The following is a 27,225-nucleotide window of genomic DNA, read 5'->3' as shown; positions in this document are numbered from 1 at the left end:
ATGACAGCTATATCAGGTTATGTACCGATTTGAACCATTCTTAACGAAAGTTGTTGGATATTGTAACAAAACACGTCCTGCAAAAGTTCATTCCAATTGGATAAGAATTGCGCCCTCTAGAGGCTCAAGAATTCAAGACCCAAGATCGGTTTATATGGCAGCTATATCAAACATGGATCTATATGGCCCATTTACAATACCAACCGACCTACACTATTAAGAAGTATTTGTGCAAAATTTCCAGCAGCTAGCTTTACTCCTTCGGAAGTTAGCGTGCTTTCGACAGACCGACAGACGGACATGTCTAGATCGACACAAAACATCGCGACGATCAAGAATATATTGGGTTGCCCAAAAAGTAATTGCAGATTTTTTAAAAGAAAGTAAATGCATTTTTAATAAATCTTAGAATGAACTTTAATCAAATAAACTTTTTTTACACTTTTTTTCTAAAGCAAGCTAAAGGTTACAGCTGATAACTGACAGAAGAATGAATGCAATTACAGAGTCACAAGCTGTGAAAAAATGTGTCAACGCCTACTATATGAAAAATCCGCAATTACTTTTTGGGCAACCCAATATGTACTTTATGGGGTCCCAGACGAATATTTCGAGCAGTTACAAACTGAATGACGAAATTAGTATACCCCCATTCTATAGTGGATGGTATAAAAATTCATGGGAATTTTTGCTTAGCACCTGATGTCATTTTCTATTTGCTGCCTTTAAAGAGAAACCGCATAGAATTTCCCTCATGCCATTCATGGTGGAGGGTATATAAGATTTGTCTTATATGCACTAAGCCCTTTTTATTCAGTTTTTCTGGTGTTTTCGCCAGGGTTCGAAACCAGGCGTTAAGCGTCATAGGCAGGCATGCTAGCCTTTGCGCTATGGTGGCCTCCTTCTTTTGCGATAATTTTTCACAACTTTCGTTTTGGATTATTACGACAAGAGTGCATTGATAAACTTAAATCTTGGATATTAAAATTTTGGATATTCCATGAACACCTAGCAGTGAAAAAAGTTTGTTCTCGATGCAAAAATATATGAGAACAAATTAAAAAGCCTTAAGTTCGGACGGGCCGAACTTTGAATACCCACCACCTCGGGTATATATGTAAACCACATTTCGTCGTAATCTGATCCTATAGAAGCCTTGCGAAATATGGTCCGATTTGGACCACATTAGACACGGATATTGAGTGTTCTAATGAGTACAACTCATTGCTCAATTTTGTAGAACAAAATATTGGTCTTTTTGGTAGCCATATCCAAATAAAGACCGATCTGAACCATATACGACACGAATGTCGAAAAGCCAAACATATGTCACTGTGTCAAATTTCAGCGAAATCGGATTATAAATGTGCATTTTATGGGGCCAAGACCATAAATCGAGAGATCGGTCTATATGGCACAATCTGGGCCAAATTGAAGAGGGCTGTCGAGTGACCTAACACAACTCACTGCCCCAAATTTTGGGGAAATCGGACAATAAATGCGCCTTTTATGAGACCAAAACCTTATATCGAGAGATCGGTCTATATGGCAGCTATATCCAAATCTGGACCGATCTCGGTCAAATTGAAGAACGATGTCGAAATGGCTAACATAACTCACCGACCCAATTTTCAGCAAAATCGGATATTAAATGCGGCTTTTATGGGCCTAAGACCTTAAATCGGCAGATTGGTCTCAATGGGGGCTATATCAAGATATAGTCCGATTATGCCTATCTTCGAACTTAACCTGCTTATGGACAAAAAAAGAATCTGTACAAAGTTTTAGCTCAATATCTGTATTTTAAGACTTCTGCGTGATTTCAACAGACAGGCAGGCAGGCGGACATAACTAAATCGAATCCGAATGTGATTCTTAGCAGTTCGGTATACTTATCAATGGATCTATCTTCCTTCCTCTTGGGTGTTACAAACAAATGCACTAAGCTATAATACCATGTACCAAAGTGGGGGTGTAGGGAATAAAGGGATACCGTGCAAATATATACCCTTTGTTTACAATTGGATAATATTTAATATATTACATGAAAACATGGCCAATAGTATACTGTTCAGTGTGAACATAGAGGGCATCATATGGGCATCAATCCATAGTAGAGGGTATATAATATTCGGCCCGGCCGAACTTAGCATGCTTTTACTTGTTGACCTGCAACCCCTATAAAGTTGTATATTCTTAATCGTTCCTTTGTCCATCCAACCCTCCGTCCGTCCGTCCGTCCTTCCCTTTGTCAGTCCGTTCGTCAAAATAACAATAGCGGTCGAACACATAAAGCTAGCCGTTTGAAATTTTGCACAGAAACTTTCTACTTAGGTAGTTGGGGATTGTAAATGGGCCATATCGGTTCAGATTTGCATATATCTTCCAAGTGAATTGGTCCTTCGTCTTAACTTCTTGAGCCCCCACTAGCAGCAAATGTTAATCGACTGAGCCGAATATTGGCTGTAGTGTTTTGTTGCGACTTCCAACAACCGTATCAAGTGCAGCTCAAATCGGTAAAAATGTTTAGCAGAATCCAACCACGGATTCTCACGATTTAGCCCGGCCGAACGTTGTAAATTGTTAAAACTTTTTTCCCATTTCCGTCAGTCCGTCCATCCGTTCGTCCACCTGCCCATCTGTATTTATGTCAATCTGTCTGTTCGGTCTGTCTTCTATCCGTCTATCTGTCTGTCAGTCCGTCTTACTCTAAATCTGTATGGCTGTCTGCTAATCCGTCTGTAAGTCTGTTCGTCTATTTATTTTCGTCTATACCTCTGTCCGTCAGACTGTCTTTTCGTCTATTTATCCATCTATCTGTCCGTCCAACTTTATACCTGTCTTTCCCTCGGTCTATATTGTCTGTCTTTTGAAATCACGCTAGAGTCTTCCAAAATAAAGATATTGAACTTAAATTCGCACAGATGTTATGTTAGGTTTATATATGAGTCGAACTCCGCGATTACATTTCTTAACCTCATAAAAAGCGCAAAGTTTTAAATAGTGGCTGATGCATGACACAATTGCTACATATGTTTTAGATCGAATTATTATTGGATCTAGTTTCTTTATAGACCGATCTTTACAGACCTTAAATTTGAAACGGAATGTTGTATTACCAGTAAAAAAACTTCTATATATTATGAATTAAAAAAAAAATTATAATTCATTGTATGAGGAATGATCTTCCCAGTTTAAAAATCATCCTCACCAGCATTAACTTGGCGTGGAAAATCAATTTAACTATAAGGTACCTCCTTGCACCGCAGTTAACTTGATATCACGTCGAAGGCACAAATCATCTTACACATTGTGTTTCCGCTACAACACTTCAATGTGCTTCAATGGGTATTCTCCATAGTTGCCATGACAGATTTGAGAATGTTGTAGTTCTTGTTGTTTAGCCATTTTCATGATTCGTTTTCAGATATTCAGATATATGGAAGCGAAAGATTTCGAACAAAAAATGAAGAAATCACTGTAATTAGAATTTCCCATAATAAAAAAATGTACAAAAGAAGGCGAAAAAAGCTACTTCATAGTACATAGCAAGAATAGCTTGCACCAGAGGATAAATTGCTAAGAAAATGCCAATCACCGAAATTGGTGATGAACGATTCTGCTATTTAGCTTAAACTTGCTGATACCAAGCCAAGCAAAATGTTAAGGAACTTTTAATGATTGACAGAAAACAAGGGAACATAATTAGAGTTTTTGTTTAGGTGGCAGGTTGCAATTTGTACACCTGCAGGGAGCAGGAAAGGAAGTTATTTAAAAAGTTAGAAAGGTTTGGTGGATTGCAAATATCAAGTATCAGCATAAAAGAGAAGAAGTAAAAGAAAAGAAGTAAATTTCAAAGAAAAAAGAAAGTAATGAACAATTCTTAAGAAAAACTTTGAAAAAAATGTTATACAAACCACTTCAGTTTGTTCTAAGACTAACTAGACATGTCCGTTCGTCTACAAACTTTTATATAATACTAACCGAACCGGGCCCGCTCCGCTGCGCCTTCTTTAACACTCAAATATATATTTTGGGGGAGAGATGGCACCTCGGACATTTCCGGAACTAAGGTGTAAAAGTGATCGCGTATGCTGATGATGTGGCAATAGCGGTTAGGGGAAAGTTTTCCAGCACTCTTAGAGATGTACTTCAGGAAGCTCTACATGCCACTGAAAAGTGGGCTATCGAAAGTGGACTAGGCGTAAATCCGTGCAAGACAGAAGTGGCTCTTATCAGCAGCAGATACAAGTTGCCTACAGAGGCACCTGGCTCCTTGGTAGGAGAGAATGTTCCATTTACAGAAAGCTCACAATACCTGGGTGTTTTGCGGGACTGGAAATCTAATCCAACATTTTGTAAAGGGCACGAACTGCAACTCTTTCCATGAGTACCTGCACGAGATTCTTTGGCAAAACTTGGGGGTTTACACCGTGCGTCATGCATTGGGTATATACTGCAGTTGTCAGACCTATAATGCTATATGGTGTTGTGGTCTGGTGGACGGCTCTATTACTGTTCAGTAGTCAACCGGATCCAAAGGATGGCTTGTTTGTGCATCACAGCCGCACTGAGGACAACACCATCTGTACTCTGAGTTAAATGTTACATCTAATGATTCTGGACATTGTGGCTAGACATATTGTATCATTGTATCGACTTTTGCTGTAAGGCTAAGCGAGCTTTTTCAGTGGTCATGTGGGACCACAGCTACGGACGCCAAAGTTCCAGGCAGTGTGGATTACATCCTACCTGAGCCGCTTTTTGATAAAAAATACTGTACCACTATTCCTGATAGAACCGAGAACTAGCCAAGAACTAGCCACTGCAGTGTGTATCAAGAGGAGATCGTTACAAAAAATGAAATGGTGGTACGGCTAAAATTTAATTCCATATCTACAATTGCCATAAATATTGGGTTGCCCAAAAAGTAATTGCGGATTTTTTAAAAGAAAGTAAATGCATTTTTAATAGAACTCAGAATGAATTTTGTTATACCCTCCACCATAAGATGGGGGTATACTAATTTCGTCATTCTGTTTGTAACTACTCGAAAAATTCGTCTGAGATCCCATAAAGTATATATATTCTTGATCGTCGTGACATTTTATGTCGATCTAGCCATGTCCGTCCGTCTGTCCGTCCGTCCGTCCGTCCGTCTGTCTGTCGAAAGCACGCTAACTTCCGAAGGAGTAAAGCAAGCCGCTTGAAATTTTGCACAAATACTTCTTATAAGTGTAGGTCGGTTGGTATTGTAAATGGGCCATATCGGTCCATGTTTTGATATAGCTGCCATATAAACCGATCTTGGGTCTTGATTTCTTGAGCCTGTAGAGTGCGCAATTCTTATCCGATTGGAATGAAATTTTGCATGACGTGTTTTGCTATGATATCCAACAACTGTGCCAAGTATGGTTCAAATCGGTCCATAACCTGATATAGCTGCCATATAAACCGATCTTGGGTCTTGACTTCTTGAGCCTCTAGCGTGCGCAATTCTTATCCGATCAGAATGAAATTTTGCACGACGTGTTTTCTTATTATATCCAACAACAGTGCCAAGTATGGTTTAAATCGTATCCAATTGAAATGAAATTTTGCACGACGTGTTTTCTTATTATATCCAAATGGTTCAAATCGGTCCATAACCTGATATAGCTACCATATAAACCGAACTTGGGTCTTAACTTCTTGAGCATCTAGAGGGCACAATTCTTATCCGATTTGAATGAATTTTTGCACGAAGTATTTCGTTATGATATCCAACAACTGTGCCAAGTATGGTTCAAATCGGTTCATAACCTGATATAGCTGTCATATAAACAGATCTGGGGATTTGATTTCTTGAGCTTCTAGAGGGCACAATTCCTATCCGATTGGAATGAAATTTTGCACGACGTGTTTTGTTATGATAACCAACAACTGTGCCAAGTATAGTACAAATCGGTTCATAACCTGATATAGCTGCCATATAAACCGATCTGGGATCTTGACTTCTTGAGCCTCTAGAGATCGCAATTATTATCCGATTTGCCTGAAATTATGTACTACGAATCCTCTCATGACCATCAACAAACGTGTTTATTATGATCTGAATCGGTCTATAGCCCGATATAGCTCCCATAAAAATCGATCTCTCTATTTTACTTCTTGAGCCCCCAAAGGGCGCAATTCTTATTCGAATTGGCTGACATTTTATACAGGTCTCCAACATAATATAATAATAGCAGAGCAAATCTTTTCTTATATCCTTTTTTGCCTAAGGAGAGATGCCGGGAGAAGAACTCGGCAAATGCGATCCATGGTGGAGGGTATGTAAGATTCGGCCTGGCCGAACTTAGCGCGCTTTTACTTGTTCAAATATACTTTTTTTACACTTTTTTTCTAAAGCAAGCTAAGAGTAACAGCTGATAACTGACAGAAGAAAGAACGCAATTACAGAGTCACAAGCTGTGAAAAAGTTTGTCAACGCCGACTATATGAAAAATCCGCAATTACTTTTTGGGCAACCCAATATCTTCTCAGAAAGCCAGGCTGCCCTTAAATCCCTGGATTATGTATTTCTGAACACAAAAACAGCCCTCGACTGTCGCAGATCTCTCAACGAAATGGCTGAACAGTTCAATATTCACCTGTTCTGGGTGCAGGGCAACAGAGACATCTTGGGGAATTGTAAAGCGGATGAGCTTGCGAGGCTAGGTACTACCTTCTCCGGACCTAAGCGGTATGCCCTTAGGTCTCAGAATAAACAAGCAAAAGCGTCCTTAGTTTGGCCGGCCCGAATCTTGGGAACCCACCACCATGGATCGCATTTGTCGAGCTCTTTTCCCGGTATCTCTTTTTAGGCAAAAAAAGGATAAAAGAATTGCTATGCTATTGGAGCTATATTCGATTCGGACCATAATTGAGTTGGATATTGGATACCATTGGATATCGAATAAGAATTACGTCCTTTAGAGCTAAAGAAGTTAAATGGAGAGATCGATTTACATGGGAGCGGAATCAGGTTATAGACTGATTCTGACCATAATTGACACGTATGTTGAAGGTCATGGGAGAAGCCGTTCTACAAAATTTCTGCCAAATCGGTTAATAATTGCGCCCTCTAGCGGCTCAAGAAGCCAAGACCCCAGATCGGTTTATATGCCAGCCCATATATATCAGGTTATGGACCGATTTGAACCATATTTGGTACAGTTGTTGGAAGTCATAGCGAAACACGTCATGCAAAATTTCAGCCATATCGAATAGGAATTGCTCCCTCCAGTGGCTTAAGAAATCAAGACCACAGTTCGGTTTATATGATAGCTATATCAGGTTATGGACCAATATACACCATACTTGACACAGTTGCTAGATATCATAACAAAACACGTCGTGCAAAATTTAATTCCAATCGAATAAGAATTGCGCCCTCTAGAGGCTCAAGAAGTCAAGACCCAAGATCGGTTTATACGGCAGCTATATCAGGTTATGAACCGATTTAAACCATACCAAGCACAGTTATTGGAAGTCATAACAAAACACCTCATGCAAAATTTCAGCCAAATCGTATGAAAATTGCGCCCTCTAGAGGCTCAAGAAGTCAAGACCCATGATCGGTTTATATGACAGCTATATCAAAACATGGACCGATTTGGCCATTTGTTCAAAATTTCAAGCGGCTACGGACGGACATGGCTAGTTCGACTCAAAATGTCGAGACGAGCAAGAATCAATATTTCGAAGTTTTACAAACGGAATGACTGGATTATCATACCCCCATCCTATGGTGGTGGGTATAGCAAGAATGATCGAGAGACCGGGTTACATGGGAGCTATATCAAGTTATAGACTGTTTTGAATCGCATTTGGCACAGTTGTTGGAAGTCGTAGCAAAACTTCACATGCAAAATTTCAGCCAAATCGGACAAAAATTGCGACTTGTAAGGACTCAAGAAATCAAACATTGCTACTTCCAGGGGTTCAAGAAGTCAAATCAAGAAGTCCAATCGGTTTATATGGGAGCTATATCTAAATCTAAAACGATTGGGGATTGCAAATGGGCCATTTGCAATCCCCAACGACCTACATCTATATTAAGTATATGTGCAGACGGATGGACAGATGGAAGGACAGACGGAAGGACAGACGGAAGGACAGACGGAAGGACAGACGGAAGGACAGACGGAAGGACAGACGGAAGTACAGACGGAAGGACAGACGGAAGGGCAGACGGACGGACAGACGGACGGACAGATGGACGGACGGACGGACAGATGGACGGACGGACGGACGGACGGACAGATGGACGGACGGACGGATAGACGGATGGAAATGGCTAGATAGCCTCAGAACGTCGAGACGTTTAGGACTCAAGAAATCAAAAATTGTTGCTTCCAGGGGCTCAAGAAGCCAAATCGGGAGATGGGTTTATATGGGAGATATATCTAAATCTAAAACGATATGGCCCATTAGCAATCTCCAACGACCTACATCCTACATTAGGCATCTGTGCGGACGGGCAGACGGACAGATGAACGGACAGAGGGCCGGACAGACGGACGGACGGACAGACGGACGGACAGATGGATAAGCAGATGGACGGATAGACGGATGGATAGATGGACGGACAGACGGACGGAGAGACGGACGGAGAGACGGACGGAGAGACGGACGGACATGGCTAGATAGCCTCAGAACGTCGAGACGTTCAGAATATATATTCTTTATGGGGTCTTAGACGAATATTTCGAGGTGTTACAAACGGAATGACTAGATAAGTATACCCCCATCCTATCTTGTTGGGTATAAAACGAGGCCTCATATCATTGAGCTAAAACTTAAATAGGATTGCACTCATTGATATGTGTGAAGTATCGCCTCATTCTTAATGAAAGGTTTATGGAAATATATGTTTTTTTTTTATAGATGTAGGATAGCAAATAGGCCATATCGGTTTAGATTTGGATAAAACCCCGCATAAATCGATGATCCGAGTTGAAATTTTAATCTTTTACACGTAGTGTTCTGTTCTGTTACATTCGTGGTTAGTATGGTCCACATCGTTCTTATACCTCATATATCTACTATATATATCGATCTATGGGATTATTTTCTACTGCCCCGTGTAGATTTAGTTTTTCGCTTAATTTCCTGAAATGTTGTACTTAAAGTACATATCTTCCCTCAAACTAAGTTCGTTTGTGTGAGTTTTTAGTATAATCCATGGTGTAGGGTTCCCAAGATTCAGCCCGGCCGAACTGAGCACTTGTTTTTTGTACAATATTTATACCCTCCACCATAGGATGGGGGTATACTGATTTCGTCATTCTGTTGTAACACCTCGAAATATGCGTCTAAGACCCCATAAAGTATATATATACTTGATCGTCATGACATTCTAAATCGATCTAGCCATGTCCGTCCGTCTGTCTGTCGAAAGCACGATGTCTTTTGAAACAGTGAGTTTTTGTTTTGGTATCTTTTCCAACAACTGAGTAAAGTATGGTTCAAATCGGTCCATAACCTGATATAGCTGCCATATAAACCGATCTGGGGTCTTGATTTCTTGAGCCTCTACAGAGAGCAATTCCCAACCGATTGGGCTGAAATATTGCATGACGTATTTTGTTATGACTTCCAATAACTGTGCTAAGTATGGTTCAAATCGGTCCATAACCTGATATGACTGCCATATGAACAGATCTGGGATCTTGACTTCTTGAGCCACTAGAGGGCGCAATTATTATCAGATTTGGCTGAAATTTTGCATTGGATGTTTTGGTATGACTTTCAACAACTGTGCTAAGAATAGTTTAAATCGGTCCATATCCTGATACAGCTGCCATATAAACCGAATTGGGGTCTTGACTTCTTAAGCCACTAGAGGGCGCAATTATTATCCGATTTAGCTGAAATTTTGCACAACGGCTTCTCTCATGACCCTTAACATACTTGTCGAATATGGCATGAATCGGTTTATAGCCTAATGCACCTCCCTATAATCCGATCTCCCTATTTACTTCTTCAGCCCCTAAAGTGAGCAATTCTTACTAGATTTGACTGAAATTTTACATAATGACTTCTACTATGGTCCGAATATTCAGTTCAATTATGGTCCGAAATGAACCATAACTTGATATTGTTCCAATAACAAAGCAAATCTTTTATTTTATCCTTTGTTGGCCTCAACGGAGATACCGTGGAAAGAGCTCGACAAATGCGATCCATGGTGGAGGGTATATAAAATTCGGCCCGCCCGAACTTAGCACGCTTTTTTTTACTCTAGTTTCAATGCTTCCAATGATTGCTCGTAGCATATTTTGTGCAGTGTTATTTGTCTCTTTTCTTTTATTGAAGAAGGAGAAGAGGAATTGATGACGTGACTTTTAACAACATTACTTTCCGTTTCTGGTAAATTTGTTTGAATTGCAAATTTATTGAACGTTTCCATTTAGTTTTATTCCTTGTTTTTGTTCAATCGATGATATTGAGTTTTTTTCTATACTTCATTTTTTCCCTCTTGGTGTGGCTGTTTTGCTAGGATTTTGTTAGTGTTTACGAGATGCACACCCTAACGCATACATACAAGGGGACTAAGAACAAAACCATGTTACTGCTATTTCTTTATTCAACTACCAACATGCATGCGTTGTAAAAACAAGCAAAAACGTGCAAAGTTCGGCCGGGCCGAATCTTGGGAACCCAACACCATGGATTCTGCTAAGAAATTTTCTTGAAGGCAGAGTTTTAATCTGTGTAACAAATTTGTGCCAAACTAGCAAAAAAAAAATTAAAGCTTCTAGTAACCGCATAAAGATAATCGAGAGCTATATCAGGTTAGTTGAGGTTAGGTTGAAAAACAGGGTGCGGATATTAATTTGCCCCATGCTACTATGGACATACATCTAAGCCATTCATTGGCAAGTTAAAAATCGGTTAGAACTGTACTTGGCACAGTTAAAGGAAGTCATAACAGAGCACTATGTACAAGATTTTAACCAAATGGGACAATAATTACGGCTTCCAGGGGCTCCAGACGTGAAATCGAGAGGTCAGGTTATGGGCTAATATGTACCGTACTCGACACAGTAGAATCAGAACACTACATGCAAAAACTTTGCCAAATCGGACAAAAAACAGCTTGTAAAGGCTTAAGAACTCAAATCGCGAGATCGTTTTTTGTATGGAAGCTATATCCAAATCTGAACCCATATGGCCCATTTGGAATCCCCAATGATCTGCATCTACCCGGCACCGGATAACTATGAGCACCATACGGGCTGGAACTTTTGAGCTCCGATCTGTGTGGTGTTCATTGTTGTCACGAGAAGCTTAGCTGCGTGCTACCGGAAGCGTCCATAGGTTGCAGAAATGTTGCATTTGGAGTAGCTGTAACCGTAGGCGGGTACAATCAATGGTATCGAGCGGAGAGTCTCAGTGAGTGGCCGGACGGCACCGGCACTTGCAAAAATACGGAGTACCTATGAGGCTTGATATGAAAAGGCGATTATTGGCACCTTTAAATAGCCAATGGTCACCATGTTTCTACGGCGATAGGTAATTTAGACCGAAACAAGCTAGCTCACCTATAGAAGCTAGACGAGGATTGCCACCTACACCTGAAAATATGGCTACAACAACAACAACCTGCATCAACATGAAGTATCTGTGCAAAATTTTAAATGGCTAGCTTTACTTGTTCGACAGCTATCGTGATTTCGATAGACTGACGGATGGAGGAACTGTCGCAGATCAATGTTTCTAGATGTTACAAACGAAATGACTAGTTTAGTATATCGACCCATCCTATGGTGATGATGGGTATAAAAAGCTTTGTATGAGTGTGGGTGTGTTGGGGTATATGCATGACATATAGTTTGCGTGATGTTCGATGACAGTTATTGAAGTCAGTTTTTATCTCCCCTCATACTCACTGGCTGTCGTTGTAGGAAATAAAATAAAGTCACTTTCGTACCATGACAACTGTGATATAAAAAATTGAACAACGTTCAAATTGCATTCAAAGAGGAAACCTAATGGGAATACTTTTGTATCGAGCAGGATATTAAATGTGTCTTTTGCATTGCATTGATAAAAGCTGATTTGCCAAACAGCAGAGAAGTTATATGCAATGTAAAACTTGTCTTGTGTGACTTTAAATTCAAATCAAATTTAAATTAGAAATATTTTGACAAAGTGAGTATAGGGAAAGTAATGGTAGATTTATTGGCTACCTAGTTGTCTGGGAAAACATATATGGCAACAACAGCAGTTAATGTAATATATCATAACTTAGCTGTTACAACACTTTTGCTGTTGAAAGGATATCCGCATGATACAAACTTCATATATTAGGGTGAGAAAACTTGAGTGAACAAAACAAAGAAAAACAAGTAAAAAGGCGTTAAGTTCGGCCGGGCCGAACTTTGGATACCCACCACCTCGGGTATATATGTAAACCACCTTTCATCAAAATTCGGTGAAAATTTCATACCTGATACTCATATACCTCATACCGATCTGAACTATATACGACACGATGTCGAAAAGCCCAACATAAGTCACTGTGTCAAATTTCAGTGAAATCGGATTATAAATGCGCCTTTTATGGGGCCAAGACTTTAAATCGAGATATCGGTCTACATGGCAGCTATATCCAAATCTGGACCGATTTGGGCCAAGTTGCATAAACATGTTGAAAAGCCTAACACAAAGCACTGTCCCAAATTTCGGCGAAATCGGACATTAAATGCCTCTTTTATGGGCCCTAAACCTTAAATCGAGAGATCGGTCTATATGGCAGCTATATGCAAATCTGGACCGATCTGGGCAAAATTGAAGAAGAACGTCGAAGAGCCTAACCAAACTCACTGTGTCAAATTTCAGCGACATCGGACAATAAATGTGTCTTTTATGGCCCCAACACCTAAAACCTAGATATCGGTCTATATGGCAGCTATATCCAAATCTGGACCGATCTGTGCGATATTGCAGAAGTATGTCAAGGGGCTTAACTAAACTCACTGTTCCAAATTTCGGCGACATCAGACAATAAATGAGCCCAAAACCATATATCAAGAAATCGGTCTATATGGCAGCTATGTCTAAATCTGAACCGATCTGGACCAAATTGAAGAAATACATCAAAGGGCCTAACACAACTCACTGTCCCAAATTTCAGCAAAATCGGATAATGAATGTGGCTATTATGGGCCTTACACCATAAATCGGAGGATCGATCTATATGGCAGCTATATCCAAATCTGGACCGATCTGAGCCAAATTAACGAGGGATGTCGATGGGCCTTGCACAATTCACTGTCCCGAATTTCATCAAAATCGGATAATAAATGTGGCTTTTGTGGGTCTAAGACCCTAAACCGGAGGATCGGTCTATATGGCCGCTATATCCAAATCTGAACCGATCTAGGCCAATTAAAAGAAAGATGTCGATGGGCCTTACACAATTCACTGTCCCGAATTTCATCAAAATCGGATAATAAATGTGGCTTTTGTGGTCCTAAGACCTTAAACCGGAGGATCGGTGTATATGGCAGCTATATCCAAATCAGAACCGATCTGGACCAAATTAAAGAAACATGTCAAAGGGCCTAAGACAACTCACTGTCCCAAATTTCAGCAAAATCTGTTAGTAAATGTGGCTTTTATGGGCCTTAGACCCTAAATAGGAGGATCGGTCTATATGGCAGCTATATCCAAATCTGGACCGATCTGAGCCAAATTGTCAAAGGATGTCGAAGGGCCTAACACAACTCACTGTCCCAAATTTCAACAAAATCGGATAATAAATGTGGCTTTTATGGGCCTAAGACCCTAAATCGGCGGATCGGTCTATATGGGGGCTATATCAAGATATAGTCCGATATAGCCCATCTTCGAACTTAACCTGCTTATGGACAAAAAAAGAATCTGTGCAAAATTTCAGCTCAATATCTCTATTTTTAAAGACTGTAGCGTGATTTCAACAGACAGACGGACAGACGGACGGACATGGCTAGATCGTCTTAGATTTTTACGCTGATCAAGAATATATATACTTTATAGGGTCGGAAATGGATATTTCGATGTGTTGCAAACGGAATGACAAAATGAATATACCCCCATCCTTCGGTGGTGGGTATAAAAATCGGGCGGAGCCGACTATATAATACCCTATACCACCCAGTATACGTAATACTTTTAACAGATAGCACTTATATTCAAATTTAGTCCGACTTTAATTTTGCATACCTATTGAAGTATCGAATAGAACCTTATGCGATTTTCTTGCAATGGTACGAAAATTGCCAAATTAAAAAAAAAAAAAATCCGACCAAAATTTTAGCTTCTGCCATATCGGATGAAATGTATATATGGGAGCTATATTTAAATCTGGACCGATTTTTATGAAACATTGCACACATATGGGGACGTTGCACAAAACAGCCCGTGCCAAATTTTGTAAAGATCGGACCAAAATTGTGCCTGCTACAGCCTTAAAAGGCCATATCGTATGAAAGATATACATGGGAGCTATATATAAATCTGATCCTATTATGATGAAATTTTGCACACATATTGGTTCTTTACAAAAAGCACTTCGTGCCAAATTTTATAAAGATCGGACCAAAATTGTGCCTTCTACAGCCTTAATGGGTCAAATCGGACGAAAGTTATATATGGGAGCTATATCTAAATCTGAACCGATTTAGATGAAATTTTGCACACATATTAAGACGTCACAGAAAGTACTTCGTGCCAAATTTCGTAGACATCGCACCAAAATTGTGGCTCCTACAGCTTTATAAGGGCATATCGGATGAAAGATATATATTGGGGCTATATCTAAATCTGAACCGATTTCAATAAAATTTTGAAAACATTTTGGGTTGTTAAAAAAAAACACTTCGTGCCAAATTTTGTAAGGATCGGACTTAAATTATGGCTTCTACAGCTTTAAAAGGGCACATTGGATGAAAGATATTTTGGGAGCTATGTCTAAATCTGAACCGATTTAAACGTTCGTCCTTAAACCAAGAAAGGCACTTATGCAAAATTTTGTGAAAATCGGACAACAAATGTGACTTGTACCTTGATTACAAAAATACATGGACAGACAGACAGACGGACATTGCTAAATCGAATCAGGAAGTGATTCCAAGCCGATCCGTATACTTATCGTTGGGTCTAGCTCTTCTCCTTCTTAGCTTTGCAAACAAATGCACAAATCTGTAATACCCTGTACACAGTGGTGGTGTATGAATAGCATATTCTTTTTTAAATTTTGGTTCTTTGGCTCGTTTTTATTGCTAATATCCTTCGAATAAGGAAAACCCTTTAATTTGGGGCCAACTTTTTTTTTTTCAGTGTATAAGAATTTATAGGCATAAGCCCAGGCAAATGCAAGGCATTCATCAAAGTGGCAAAGTGGTAGGAGAGAGCGGAGCAGAAGATGAAGACATGATGCGGATGCTAAGACACTGGGTATGGCGTCATCTTGTTCCAACCTAATCTATCCTCATCTGTTATGTAGCAGCTTAACGACGTCCAGCGTCCATCCAGTGGCAGATAGTACTCTCTTTTATAATAACCCTCCAACACAGGATGGGGGTATACTTATTTCGTTCATCCGTTTGAAACACATCGAAATATTCTTTAAAGGACCCATAAAGAATATATTTTTTTCTCGATTATACTTTTGAGTCTTTAGAGAGAGAAATTCTAATCCGATTTGGCTGAAATTTTACACAATGGCTTCTTCTAAGACCTAACCTCTAACATAATCGCCAAATGTCATATATAAAATTTAATTTTTTCTTTGTTTGTCGGTTTGTTTGTTTGTTCCGTATAGACTCAAAAACGGCTGAACCGATTGCCTTGAAATTTTCACAGATTGTGTAGGTTGGTCTGGAAGGAAACATAAGCTATATAATTTTTTGATATCGGGAGGGGGGCGGACTCTCCCCCTTACCCCAAAAGTACCACCCAAAAATAAAAGTGGAACGATTGGGACAGTATGGGATTCAAATGAAAGGTATTCAAGAGTAGAGTTTCATAATAAAAGTTGGGTCCAAGTACCTGGGGGGCCACCCCAGCCCCAAAACCCCTTAAAATAGGTTTATTTAACGATCATGACAATATGGTACTGAAATGAGAGGTATTTGGGAGTAGATTACAAATATGGTCAGGAAGAAGAAATATGCTTTATAATTTGTTGATATCGGAAAGGGGCGGACCCTCCCCCGTTACCCCAAAAACACCAACCAAAATCAAAAATGGACCGATAAAGACAATATGGATATTAAATGATTATTATTAAAGAGTAGAATACGAATATGGTATTAAAAACTTTGTCCAATTACCCAGGAAGTCGCCCCAACCCCAAAATGTCTGAAAACAGACAAATTAGTCGTCCATATTAATATGGGGCTTAAGTGAGAAGTATTCGGGATTCTGGCATACAACATCAGATCGAAGTGTAAGGGGTCACCCCACCCCCTAAAAACTTCCCAAATGGGCATATTGCCCATCATGACTATATGAGACTCGGTTTGTTTGTTTGTTTCGTAGAATCAGAAAAAGGACACATAGGTTATATAATTTTTAGATATCAGGTGGTAGCTGACCCTCCCCCTTAAACCAAAAACTCCACCCAAAACCAAAAGATAACTGATGGGCACAATAATGGTATCAAATGAAAGGTATTGGGGACTAGAAAATAATTATCATTATATTAAATTTTGGGTCCAAGTACCCAGCGGGCCGCCCCGCTTCAGGGCAAAGTGCCGTTGGCCTCCCTAGCTCCAAAACACCCACCGGTTCATACCAAACGGTTCATACTTACCGACCATGACAAAATTGGGTTCAAAATAAAGGGATTTGGGAGTGGACACGAATTTGATATCCATATGTGAGTCGAAATGTCTCATTACCACAATTTCAAAAATACCATTTCTCGGAGTTTGCTAATGGGATTATTTATAGATTAATCACGACAATAAAGAGAAATGTGTTTGGGCAGCCGCCCCACCCCCAAAATACCTCCCTATTATATAAAAGCTATTTGGGGTGGAAATTTATGGGTTTTCGGGAAATTTATTTTCATTTTCGGGACAAAGACGCTGGGGTCTACCCCACCTTCAAACACAACTTATTTACCGATTATGCCAATATGGAACTCATACGAAATGTTTCTGAAAGTAGAGCACGAATCTTATATTTACCTAAATGGCCAAGTGACCACCCCCGAAATACCCCCTAAACCCGAAATATTTACCAATACAGTAATATGGGCCTCAAAAGAAAGGAATTTGGGAGCAGAGCAAAAGAGAGAGAGAGTAAAAGAAGGCGCAGCGGAGCGGGCCCTGTCCAGCTAGTATGGTATAAATTTGGCCAAAACCTTATATGGCTCCCATATAAATCGATCTCCCGATTCTACTTCCTTAGCCCCTATAGTGCGCAATTCTTATACGATTTAGTTGAAATTTTATTCCATGAATTTCCGTGCGACCACCAACACATTTGCCTAGTATGGCTTAAATCTATCTAAAATCTGGTATAGCTTTCATATAAACCAATCTCTCGATTATACTTTTTGAGTCTCTGGAGGGCACACTTCATATCCGATTGGGCTGAAATTTCCACTATGATTTCTCTCATGAAATCAAAAATACTTGCCAAATATGGCCTGAATCGGTTCATAACCTGATATAGCTGCTGTATAAAGCGATCACCCGATTTTTTATTCTAGAGCCCCTATAAGGCGGAGGCCACCGTAGCGCAGAGGTTAGCATGTCCGCCTATGACGCTGTATGCCTGGGTTCGAATCATGGCGATATCATCAGAAAACATTTTCAGCGGTGGCTTTCCCCTCCTAATGCTCGGACTATAGCCGAGTCCGAACGCACGCCGTTCGGACTCGGAGGAAAAGGAGGCCCCTTATCATTGAGCTTAAGTTTGAATCGGACTGCACTCATTGATAGGTGAGAAGTTTGCCTTTGCTCCTTAGTGGAATGTCCATGAGCAAAATTTGCCTATAAGGCGCAATTCTTATCCGATTTGATGGCAATTTTGCACAATGGCTTCCACCATGAACTATTACCTGAACCAGTTCCTAAGCTGATATGGCTACAATAGCATAACAATTCTTATCCTTTATCTCTTTTTGCCTATTAAAAAATACCGGGCACAGAACTGAGCAAATGTGACCCATGGTGGAGGGTATAAAAGATTCGGCCCGGCCGTGCCTTTCTACTTGTTTAGGTTTTAAGTTTTACTGTGGGCTCTTTAGAATTCAACCATCACCGGATATTTGTTCCCTAAAATAAATCAAATCTTGTTTTGAAAAAAAAAAAATCCTTTATTCAATTTGTTAGTCCTCGCTAGAACAACTTTAATTTTATTATCCTAGGATTCTGTTAACAAACTAATCAATTATTCAAGCATAACGTTGACTCCCCCATGGCAATAATCTATGGCAGGCTGGGAGCACATGTTACATGCCACAGGGAACCCTAATAAACTACATATGCAGGGGATTTGAACTAATATGTTGAAACTGTTTTAAAAGCCATAATAAATCTCGTTTATCTCTCTACTCGCGCTGTTTAACTTTTACGAGGAGAGAAAATAAGATTTTTAAAGCGCTTTTGTTTTACCGTGGAGATTTTCCACAGAAAAGGACAAAGGACTACAACAAATAGGGGGTTTTTTGTTTGAGGGAGGTTTCCTCATTCTTTTTCAGACTAAGCCAAAGGGGGCTTGTGGAATATCTTTTTTTGTTTTGGTGTTTTTTGTGCTTCTGGAAGTGAGTGACACATTTAGCATTGGTCGTGACTATTTAATTATGGCATATGGTACCCGAGTTCACACATTGACATCCCCTTTTTTTCTGGACTTGTTTTTGTGGCTTGTGCGGATCCTTTTTTTGTTTAAGTATTTTTCTTTTGTCTTCTTTTTTTTGGGGGGGTGGTAGGGATTGTTAATATGATGAATGCTATAATTCTTAAACTTTACGTGTGCAGTCTCCTTTTGCCCCCAAAATAAACAATCCTTGCCTCCCGGCTTCCCACATTGCTTCCATGATATTGTGGAGCTGGTAAACGAGACTTGAATTGTAAATTTCCTGTGGCCATTACAGCGATAGTAGATAAAAATGTACAAGTCAAAATGGAATTGTTTGTAATATCTCTTTGGGGGGGTCAAAATGTTGTCATAAAGCATGCAACATATGCTCCTCCCCATCATAATGGTCGGTTCTTCTTCGCTTGCTTTCGCTTAAAAAGGGCTTGATCAAGCATCCGTAACCGTAATACAAATTGAATAACTTAAATTCTATGTCATTTTGCCTGAAATATTTGATGAAGATCCATTCTGTAGAAATGGATGCGTACGTGTTTCTTAAAAGTTTTTCTGGGGCTTCATTTTCTCTGAAGTTTTGCAAATGTTAATCGCCCTTTGCCGGTGGCAAGACTTAATTTATCAAATTAACGATTCTGGGGATGACAAAATACCACAATAATGAGGAAATATTCGAAGTGATGAGTTGAGAGGAATATTTAATTTTTAATGCAAATTATGAAAGGTTGACCGGAAACCTTTTTACAGCGTGGGGGGTTCTCAACATAATCAACATAGAAAAGCCCTTGCAGAAATTTTCAGCAGTGGGCTGTCCTAATCCCTATGACATGTGTGTTGAATATGCCCCGAAACGGACTATGTTGGGATGTATCCGCCGTATGGATAGATGTTTCGATTTCAAATGCTGAGCCCATAGAAAGCAAATTATTACTACATATCAGTGAAATATTAAACTGGACTGATAGATAATGACGAATACGGTCCACATTGCATTAAATATGCATCTTGATCCCATAAAACCCGTGTATGTAAACCTATTTCACCGCAATTTGAAACGGAGTGTTGGATTAACAAGTCAAATCTCGGGAACACATTACCATGCATTCTGTTAAAAATTTATACTCGCAGATCAGAACTTCCCATAATGAATTGAGGTAATAGACATCTCTGCTGCAAAAATATGGTATTTAGCAGCTAAGGATTCCAACATTCTAATATTCACAGGCCGGAGCTACAGTAGTGAAGATGTTAGCATGTGCTTATGGGCAAAAAAAAAAAAAGAATCTGCGTAATTTTTAGCTCAATATCTCTATTTTGAAAGACTATAGCGTGATTTCAACAGACAGACGGACGGACAAGAATAGATCGTCTTAGATTTTTCCACTAATCAAGAATATATATACTTTATATGGTCGGAAATGGATATTTCGATGTGTTGTATAAAAATTTTTCAGCAGTGGCTATCCCCTTCTAATGCTGGTGAGTTGCTATTCCATGTAAAAACTTCTCCCCAAAGGGGTGTCGCACTGCGACACGGTGTTAGAAATCGGCTATAAAAAGGAGGCCCCTTATCATTGAGCTTAAACTTTAATCTGCTAGCACTCATTGATATGTGAGAAGTTTGCCCCTGTCCCGTAATGGAATGTTCATTGGCAAATTTGTATTTTCAATATTCAAAGGCCGGATTGTAGTCCACCGATCAATAAGTGAGAAACCAAATTCATCACGTTATGAAAAATATAAATCATATTTCCAGCATGTTAGTTGTACGATCCATTTTAGGAGGGAATATTGAATCAGATCATTTCCTTGTTTCAGCGAATGTTAGCACCCATCCCAGCGTATTGTTAAACGTATGATTTGACTCTGCACGGAAGATGGTCATCTGGCAACAATATACTTCACTCGACCCATCCAATTGCTTGATCAAAGCTTATATTGTCCTGATTATATAGCGGTGTAATAGCAACGCACTCCCACTCTATGAGAAAAGCAGCCGCGTAATCCGATCTTGGTTCCCCAAAGACTCCCCCAAGAAATCCTTGGCACGACCAGGACTGCTGATATGCAACTAAAACCACGAACGCGGCCTGCTTTCAGTAGCAACATGGGTAGCGAAGTAGTCGTATCAAGAGAAAAGGAGAGAGGAGAAACGTCTATTCCACAGAAAAAGGAATACCAAAGAATTAAATATTAAATCGATGACCGTGGTACAGGCAAATCCTCCTGAGGAAACAATGAAGGAAATGTGGTAACAGATGCAGCTAGTGTGCATAGGGTATGAAAAGAAAAATTTTCCACCTGCTAGTTTCCAAAAGTGGCTGCTATAAGGATTTCCCTGATGATTGTAAAGCATGTATACGGCCTAGCTAGAATGAGGTCAGCATAACAGTAACCTGGCTAATGAGTAACAAGGCAATAGGAGCCGATAGGTTTTCAGGTAAACTTTTTCAGAGCGAAGATAAAACGCTGATGAGGCGTATGTGTAAGCTTATCTGCACTATCTGGCCTGAACAACGCGTGTAGGATGATACAAATCTCAGCATTATGCTCCAATACAAGAATTATGTTCCGTAAAAAAATTGTATGAGACTAACGCCTTATCTGAGGATGGCACAATCCGCAACGTTTGGGTGAACAAAAGGGCAGACGAAACAGAAAATCTAAGTAAGAAATTCCGTGCTACTTATAAAATCCTTAATTGTTTTCCCTGCCACGCCTCTTAGTTGGTTCATGTCTGGTATTGTGTCCTCACCTAAGTGCCGGAATCTGTTAGACTCGAAAGCCGTGCAATGTCAAAGGAAATGTTCCAACGTCTCATAATCTTTACCGCATACCTACACATGCTATCACTTGCCGCACCGGTTTAACATAAGTGAGCTCGTAGTACTATGTGTCCCGTTCTAATACCAATGGCTGTGCTGACCTCCTTCTTTCTTCCGTTCAGTAATAGCCTCGTCTTCTCACGATCGGGAACCCCCCATAGAATGTTCGTTGTCCTACCGACCGTTTTGCTATTCCACAGGGTTGCATGCGCATTCATCGCCCAAGCCCTTAACTCGGACTGCGTCGACCCGAAAGGCTTCGGGTTAACCAAGTTTATTGATGACAGTCCGCTGAATTTCGCCGCCAAATCGTCTGCCCTTTCATTACCCCTTACTCCGTTATGGCCCGTCTTGGTTTTTATTGCCCTTATGGCAATTTTACTGTCCGTAAAGAAGTTAACACTCGACGTCCTCGCGTTAGTACCACCCCACCTCACTCATTCACTCGCCGTATTATGGTCAGGCAGTCTAAAACAAATCTCAGTCCCTGGGTTCTCAATGTCGACCCCCAGGCCCACTCTGTCCTCTAGTTTTGATCCATCCGTGCAACATGGTCAGATGGCAATATAAGGGCTCCGGCAATAAGTTCTAATCACGCTCCTGTAGAGCCAGTGGACTATCCTCGGATTCAGGCCCCATTTCGAGCCTACGGCCCGTCTGCATAGTGCCCAACATCTTTGAGCCTTCTCAGTACGCTCCTCGTACGATGATGAATGTGACATTTCAAATTCAGTTTCTTGTCTAAGATCACACCTAAGTATTTGACCTTGTCAGATATCGAAATTTCGTTGAGGAAACGTCTTCCCTCGTGAACAGGCATATTTCGGTCTTCTCTGGGTTAACATTGAGACTTCTGGGTCTAGCCGAGTCATATGCCATATGCTAGACCCCCTCGGCCCTTCTGCATATCTGGTTCGGATCATTACCCCGTAGAGGTCAGGGGATACTTTTTAGTATTTAGAGCACACAACAAGCCGATTACTGGCTTAGGTGTATTTCCATTGTTGCGTGGTGTTGATTAATATCCGCATCCTTTTTATATCCACCACCGTAGGATAGGGGGTATGTTCATTTAGTCATTCCGTTTGCAACACATCGAAATATCAATTTCCAACCTTACAAAATATATATATTGTATTGGGTTGCCTAAAAAGTAATTGCGGATTTTTCATATAGTCGGCGTTAACAAATTTTTTCACAGCTTGTGACTCTGTCAGTTATTAGCTGTTACTTCTAGCTTGCTTTAGAAAAAAGGTGTAAAAAAAGTGTATTTGATTAAAGTTCATTCTAAGTTTTATTAAAAATGCATTTCTTTCTTTTAAAAAATCCGCAATTACTTTTTGGGCAACCCATATTTAGGATCGTCGTAAAATTCAAAGACGATTTAACGATGTCCGTGTGTCTGTCCGTCTATCCGTCTGTCCGTCTGTCCGTCTATCCGTCTGTCCGTCTATCCGTCTGTCCGTCTATCCGTCTGTTCGTCCGTCTTTTGTAATCACTCTAGAGCCTTCAAAAATTGAGATATTGGGCTGAAATTTGACACAGATAAGTCTTTTTGATACACGCTGGGTAAGTTCTTGAAGTTCTGATATATAGACCGATTTTCCGATAAAGGGTCTAATGCCCGTCCGATTTCGCTGAAATTTGAGATAGTGAGTAGTTTAAAGCTTCCCGACAACTGACCTAAATATGGTTCAGATCGGACTATATTTAGATATAGCTACCATATAGACCGATCTCTCGATAGATAGTCTGAAGACCATAAAAGCTTTATTTATTACCCGATTTCGTTGAAATTTAAAACAGTGAGTTTCTGTGAGCTTCGCGATATCCGACCTTAATATGGTTCAGATCGGTTTATAATTGGATATATCTGCCAACGAGACCAATATTTTGTTCTTCAAAATTGAATAGCGACATATTGTAAATATTAGACCACTCAATGTCCGTGCCGAATTTGGGTGGTTAAGTTATCCTATTTTCACCGGATTGTGACGAAGTGGGATTTACATATATACTCGATGTGGTGGGTATCCAAAGTTCGGCCCGGCCGAACTTAATGCCTTATTACTTGTTATACCCTCCACCATAGGATAGGGGTATACTAATTTCGTCATTCTGTTTGTAACAATTCGAAATATTCGTCTGAGACCCCATAAAGTATATATATTCTTGATCGTCGTGACATTATATATCGATCCAGCCATGTCCGTCCGTCCGTCCGTCTGTCTGTCGATAGCACGCTAACTTTCGGAGGAGTAAAGCTAGCCGCTTGAAATTTTGCACAAATATTTCTTATTGGTGTAGGTCAGTTGGGATTGTAAATGGGCCATATCGGTGTATGTTTTGATATAGCTGCCCTATAAACCGATCTGGGATCTTGACTTCTTGAGCCTGTAGAGGTCGCAATTATTATCCAATTTGCCTGAAATTTTGTACGACGGATCCTCTCATGACCATCAATATACGTGTTTATTATCGAATTGTGTTTATTATCGGAATCGGTCTATAGCCCGATATGGTTCCCATATAAATCGATCTCTCTATTTTATTGGGTTGCCCAAAAAGTAATTGCGGATTTTTTAAAAGAAAGTAAATGCATTTTTAATAAAACTTAGAATGAACTTTAATCAAATATACTTTTTTTACACTTTTTTTTTTAAGCAAGCTAAAAGTAGCAGCTGCTAACTGACAGAAGAAAGAATGCAATTACAGAGTCACAAGCTGTTAAAAAAAATGAGTCAACGCCGACTATATGAAAAATCCGCAATTACTTTTTGGGCAACCCAATACTTCTTGAGCCCCCAAAGGGCGCAATTCTTATTCGAATTGGCTAACATTTTACACAGGTCTAAAACATATAATTTAATTGTGGTCCAAACTGGACCATATCTTGATATCGATCTAATAGCAGAGCAAATCTTTTCTTATATCCTTTTTGCCTAAGAAGAGATGCCGGGAAAAGAACTCGAAAAATGCGATCCATTGTGGAGGGTATATAAGATTCGGCCCGGGCGAACTTAGCACGCTTTTACCTATTTTTTTTTATATATAATAATTGGATAGTCATGTGTGTCGTTAGATAAGAATAAACCAACGATGGAAATTTGAGCGGATGGTCACCATGGTCTGTTAGTAAATAGGAAATTAAATTTAATGATATTATCTTTATTTTTAATTTTTGGTTCTTTTGTTCGTTTTCTTTGTTAAAATCTTACAAATAAGGGAAAATCTTAAACTTTTTTTCTTTGCATAACAGAATTTTCCATAAATTGGATAAGAATCAATTTGGCCATTTACGATTTCAGTTTTCATTCATTAAGGAAAGCCAGAAGGGGGACCTGTCTGCGTTATATATTCAAAAGTGATTTATATAATGGATTAATAGTTCTCGACTTACCTGTGGTATACGGAAGAGCCTTAACAAATTAGCCACCTGTATGGATGTTACAGACGAAGCAGCTCCAACAACACCAGATATAACTTTTCGCACTTGAGTTTTGTTACAATGATACTCAGCATCGTCAATATTGCTAATGGAGCCTGAAAAGAACAAATGAAACAATTTTAATACATTTTTTAAATCCACCACATTATTGCAGAAATATTGTTAAACAAAATTTTTTAATTTAGTTTTACAAATTATACTTGATATATTTAGTTATTTTCAATTTATTTCCATGTTTAGTTGAACATAATTAGCCTGTTTACGAAAATACTGTTAAATATGTTTTTTTTTTGCAATTAGCTTAACATTGAAGGTTGTAACACATTGCAATTATTTTCCAATTAACTTTTTTTCGTGTTTTCATTTTTCGCATGCCTAAGCATTTGGCAATCATGATGTTTATGTACAGGGTGGCTGATGAAAGCCGCTACCAAAAAAAAATGTAATAACTTTTTTTCTATTTAATAATAATAATTTAATAATTAATTTAATTAATTAATTAATTAATTTAATTAATAATAATTTAATAATTAATTTAATAATTTAATTTAACATGAATAAAAGAAAAATGTATTCCATACACCGAAAAAAAAATGTAGCAATATTCATCATTGTAGCAATATTCATCAGCCACCCTGTATATTTATTATTAATTAGCGCTCGGACTTTTGCTGCTTATATTAATTAACAGCATATATAATAGTGCCGGGACTTCCTCTTCCGTTGTTTCAACCCATAGATGAGTGCAATGATGTTTTTTGTTTTTGTGCTCAGAGGCCATTTTTGCACATTTTGCTGATGTAATCGTCACTTATTAAGGTTGTTATGCTAATGAAACAATTACTTTCTGCTTGCTTATTTATTCTGTTGGAAAATTTGCAAACTATAATCCTAAAGTGTGTGCAAAAATATTAGCAGTAAAATTTCAGGATATTAGAAGGGGAGTGTTTTTTTTTAACAAAGTCATCAACATTTCTTTTTAATAGTAGTCTAAAACTATTAAAGACTAAAAAAAAAATAAAATATTATATTTTTTAAAAACAGCAACTTTCTCTCCCTCTCTCTCACACAGAAAAACAATTTTAAACAAACCATTCCACCAATTTTTAAGGACAGTGTTTGGTATGGAATTGTAGCCTAATTTGAATTTTTCTTGGGAGCGCTTGTAAAACATCTCACCACTCTACAATTTAAAGAGAAATTTTAACCACTCCATGGCAATGCAAAATCGAAAAAGTCAGACCGACAGACAATAAAAGAACATTGATTTGCTGGATCTTTTGCTATTGCCATATCAACCTACTTCATTATTCCCTTTTTCTTTATAAAAAAATCTAACTCATCTCTATGCTTGCAAAATTTGTTTCACTCCATTTTCGATGTGCCATTTTCCCATTAAATATTTTATGAAACTCTCCCCCTTACCATCTGAGCGCGTTTCAGATACATTGCGTGAGTACAAAACATTTTTAGAACTGACAGATACATAACCGCAAGTAATGAGTTATTTGTGCATTGATACCTCTTTCTCCTACATTAGGTTACCTCTCTTAGAGATTCCTAATACTATGTTGCTATTGTCCCAGGGCATAACAACGATATTCATTTCTTTTCATTTTCTAAGACATTAACAAACACACATACACAAGTGTATATAAATAACACGTTTAACAAGTACAGTTTATGGGTATATAGTCTATATGACTGTGAGAAAATAAATACAGTGGCTCAGAGGTGTCTATATAAATTTGCAAATTTTGCCCATGAACATTCCACCAAGGAACAGGGGCAAACTTCTCACATATCAATGAGTGCAGTTCGATTCAAGTTGAAGCTCAATGATAAGGGGCCTCCTTTTTATAGCCGTTTTATATTTAATATATAGAAGTTTTATATAGCATAGTACTTCACAAAAACCACCGCTGATGGTTTCGCCAGAATTCGAACCCAGGCGGACATGCAAACCTCTGCGCTACGGTGGCCTCATATAGCCGCCGTATACATATACCGATCTCCCGATTTAAGTTCTCAAGCCAATAAAGGGGCATTTTTTAGCCGATGAATTTGGTACAATAATTTGTCGTAGACCCTTACATAGCCTGCCTGAAT

The 27,225-nt window shown here is 39.1% G+C and overlaps 1 protein-coding gene across 1 annotated transcript in view; it reads right to left on the bottom strand.

Moving 5' to 3' along the window:
- The window catches only part of LOC106089588 (metabotropic glutamate receptor 2), a 492,052-nt gene that overhangs the window by 103,666 nt on the left and 361,161 nt on the right, over positions 1-27,225 (bottom strand). Inside the window, exon 2 of the mRNA XM_059369726.1 lies at positions 25,069-25,211. Coding sequence (XP_059225709.1) covers positions 25,069-25,211 — 143 coding nt within the window. The remainder of the gene's footprint in view (positions 1-25,068; positions 25,212-27,225) is intronic.

The sequence above is a fragment of the Stomoxys calcitrans genome, chromosome 5 (assembly GCF_963082655.1).
Source record: "Stomoxys calcitrans chromosome 5, idStoCalc2.1, whole genome shotgun sequence".
Lineage (NCBI taxonomy): Eukaryota > Metazoa > Arthropoda > Insecta > Diptera > Muscidae > Stomoxys > Stomoxys calcitrans.
The sequence above is the reverse complement of the archived record's forward strand: the minus strand, read 5'-3'. Positions and strand labels throughout refer to the sequence as shown.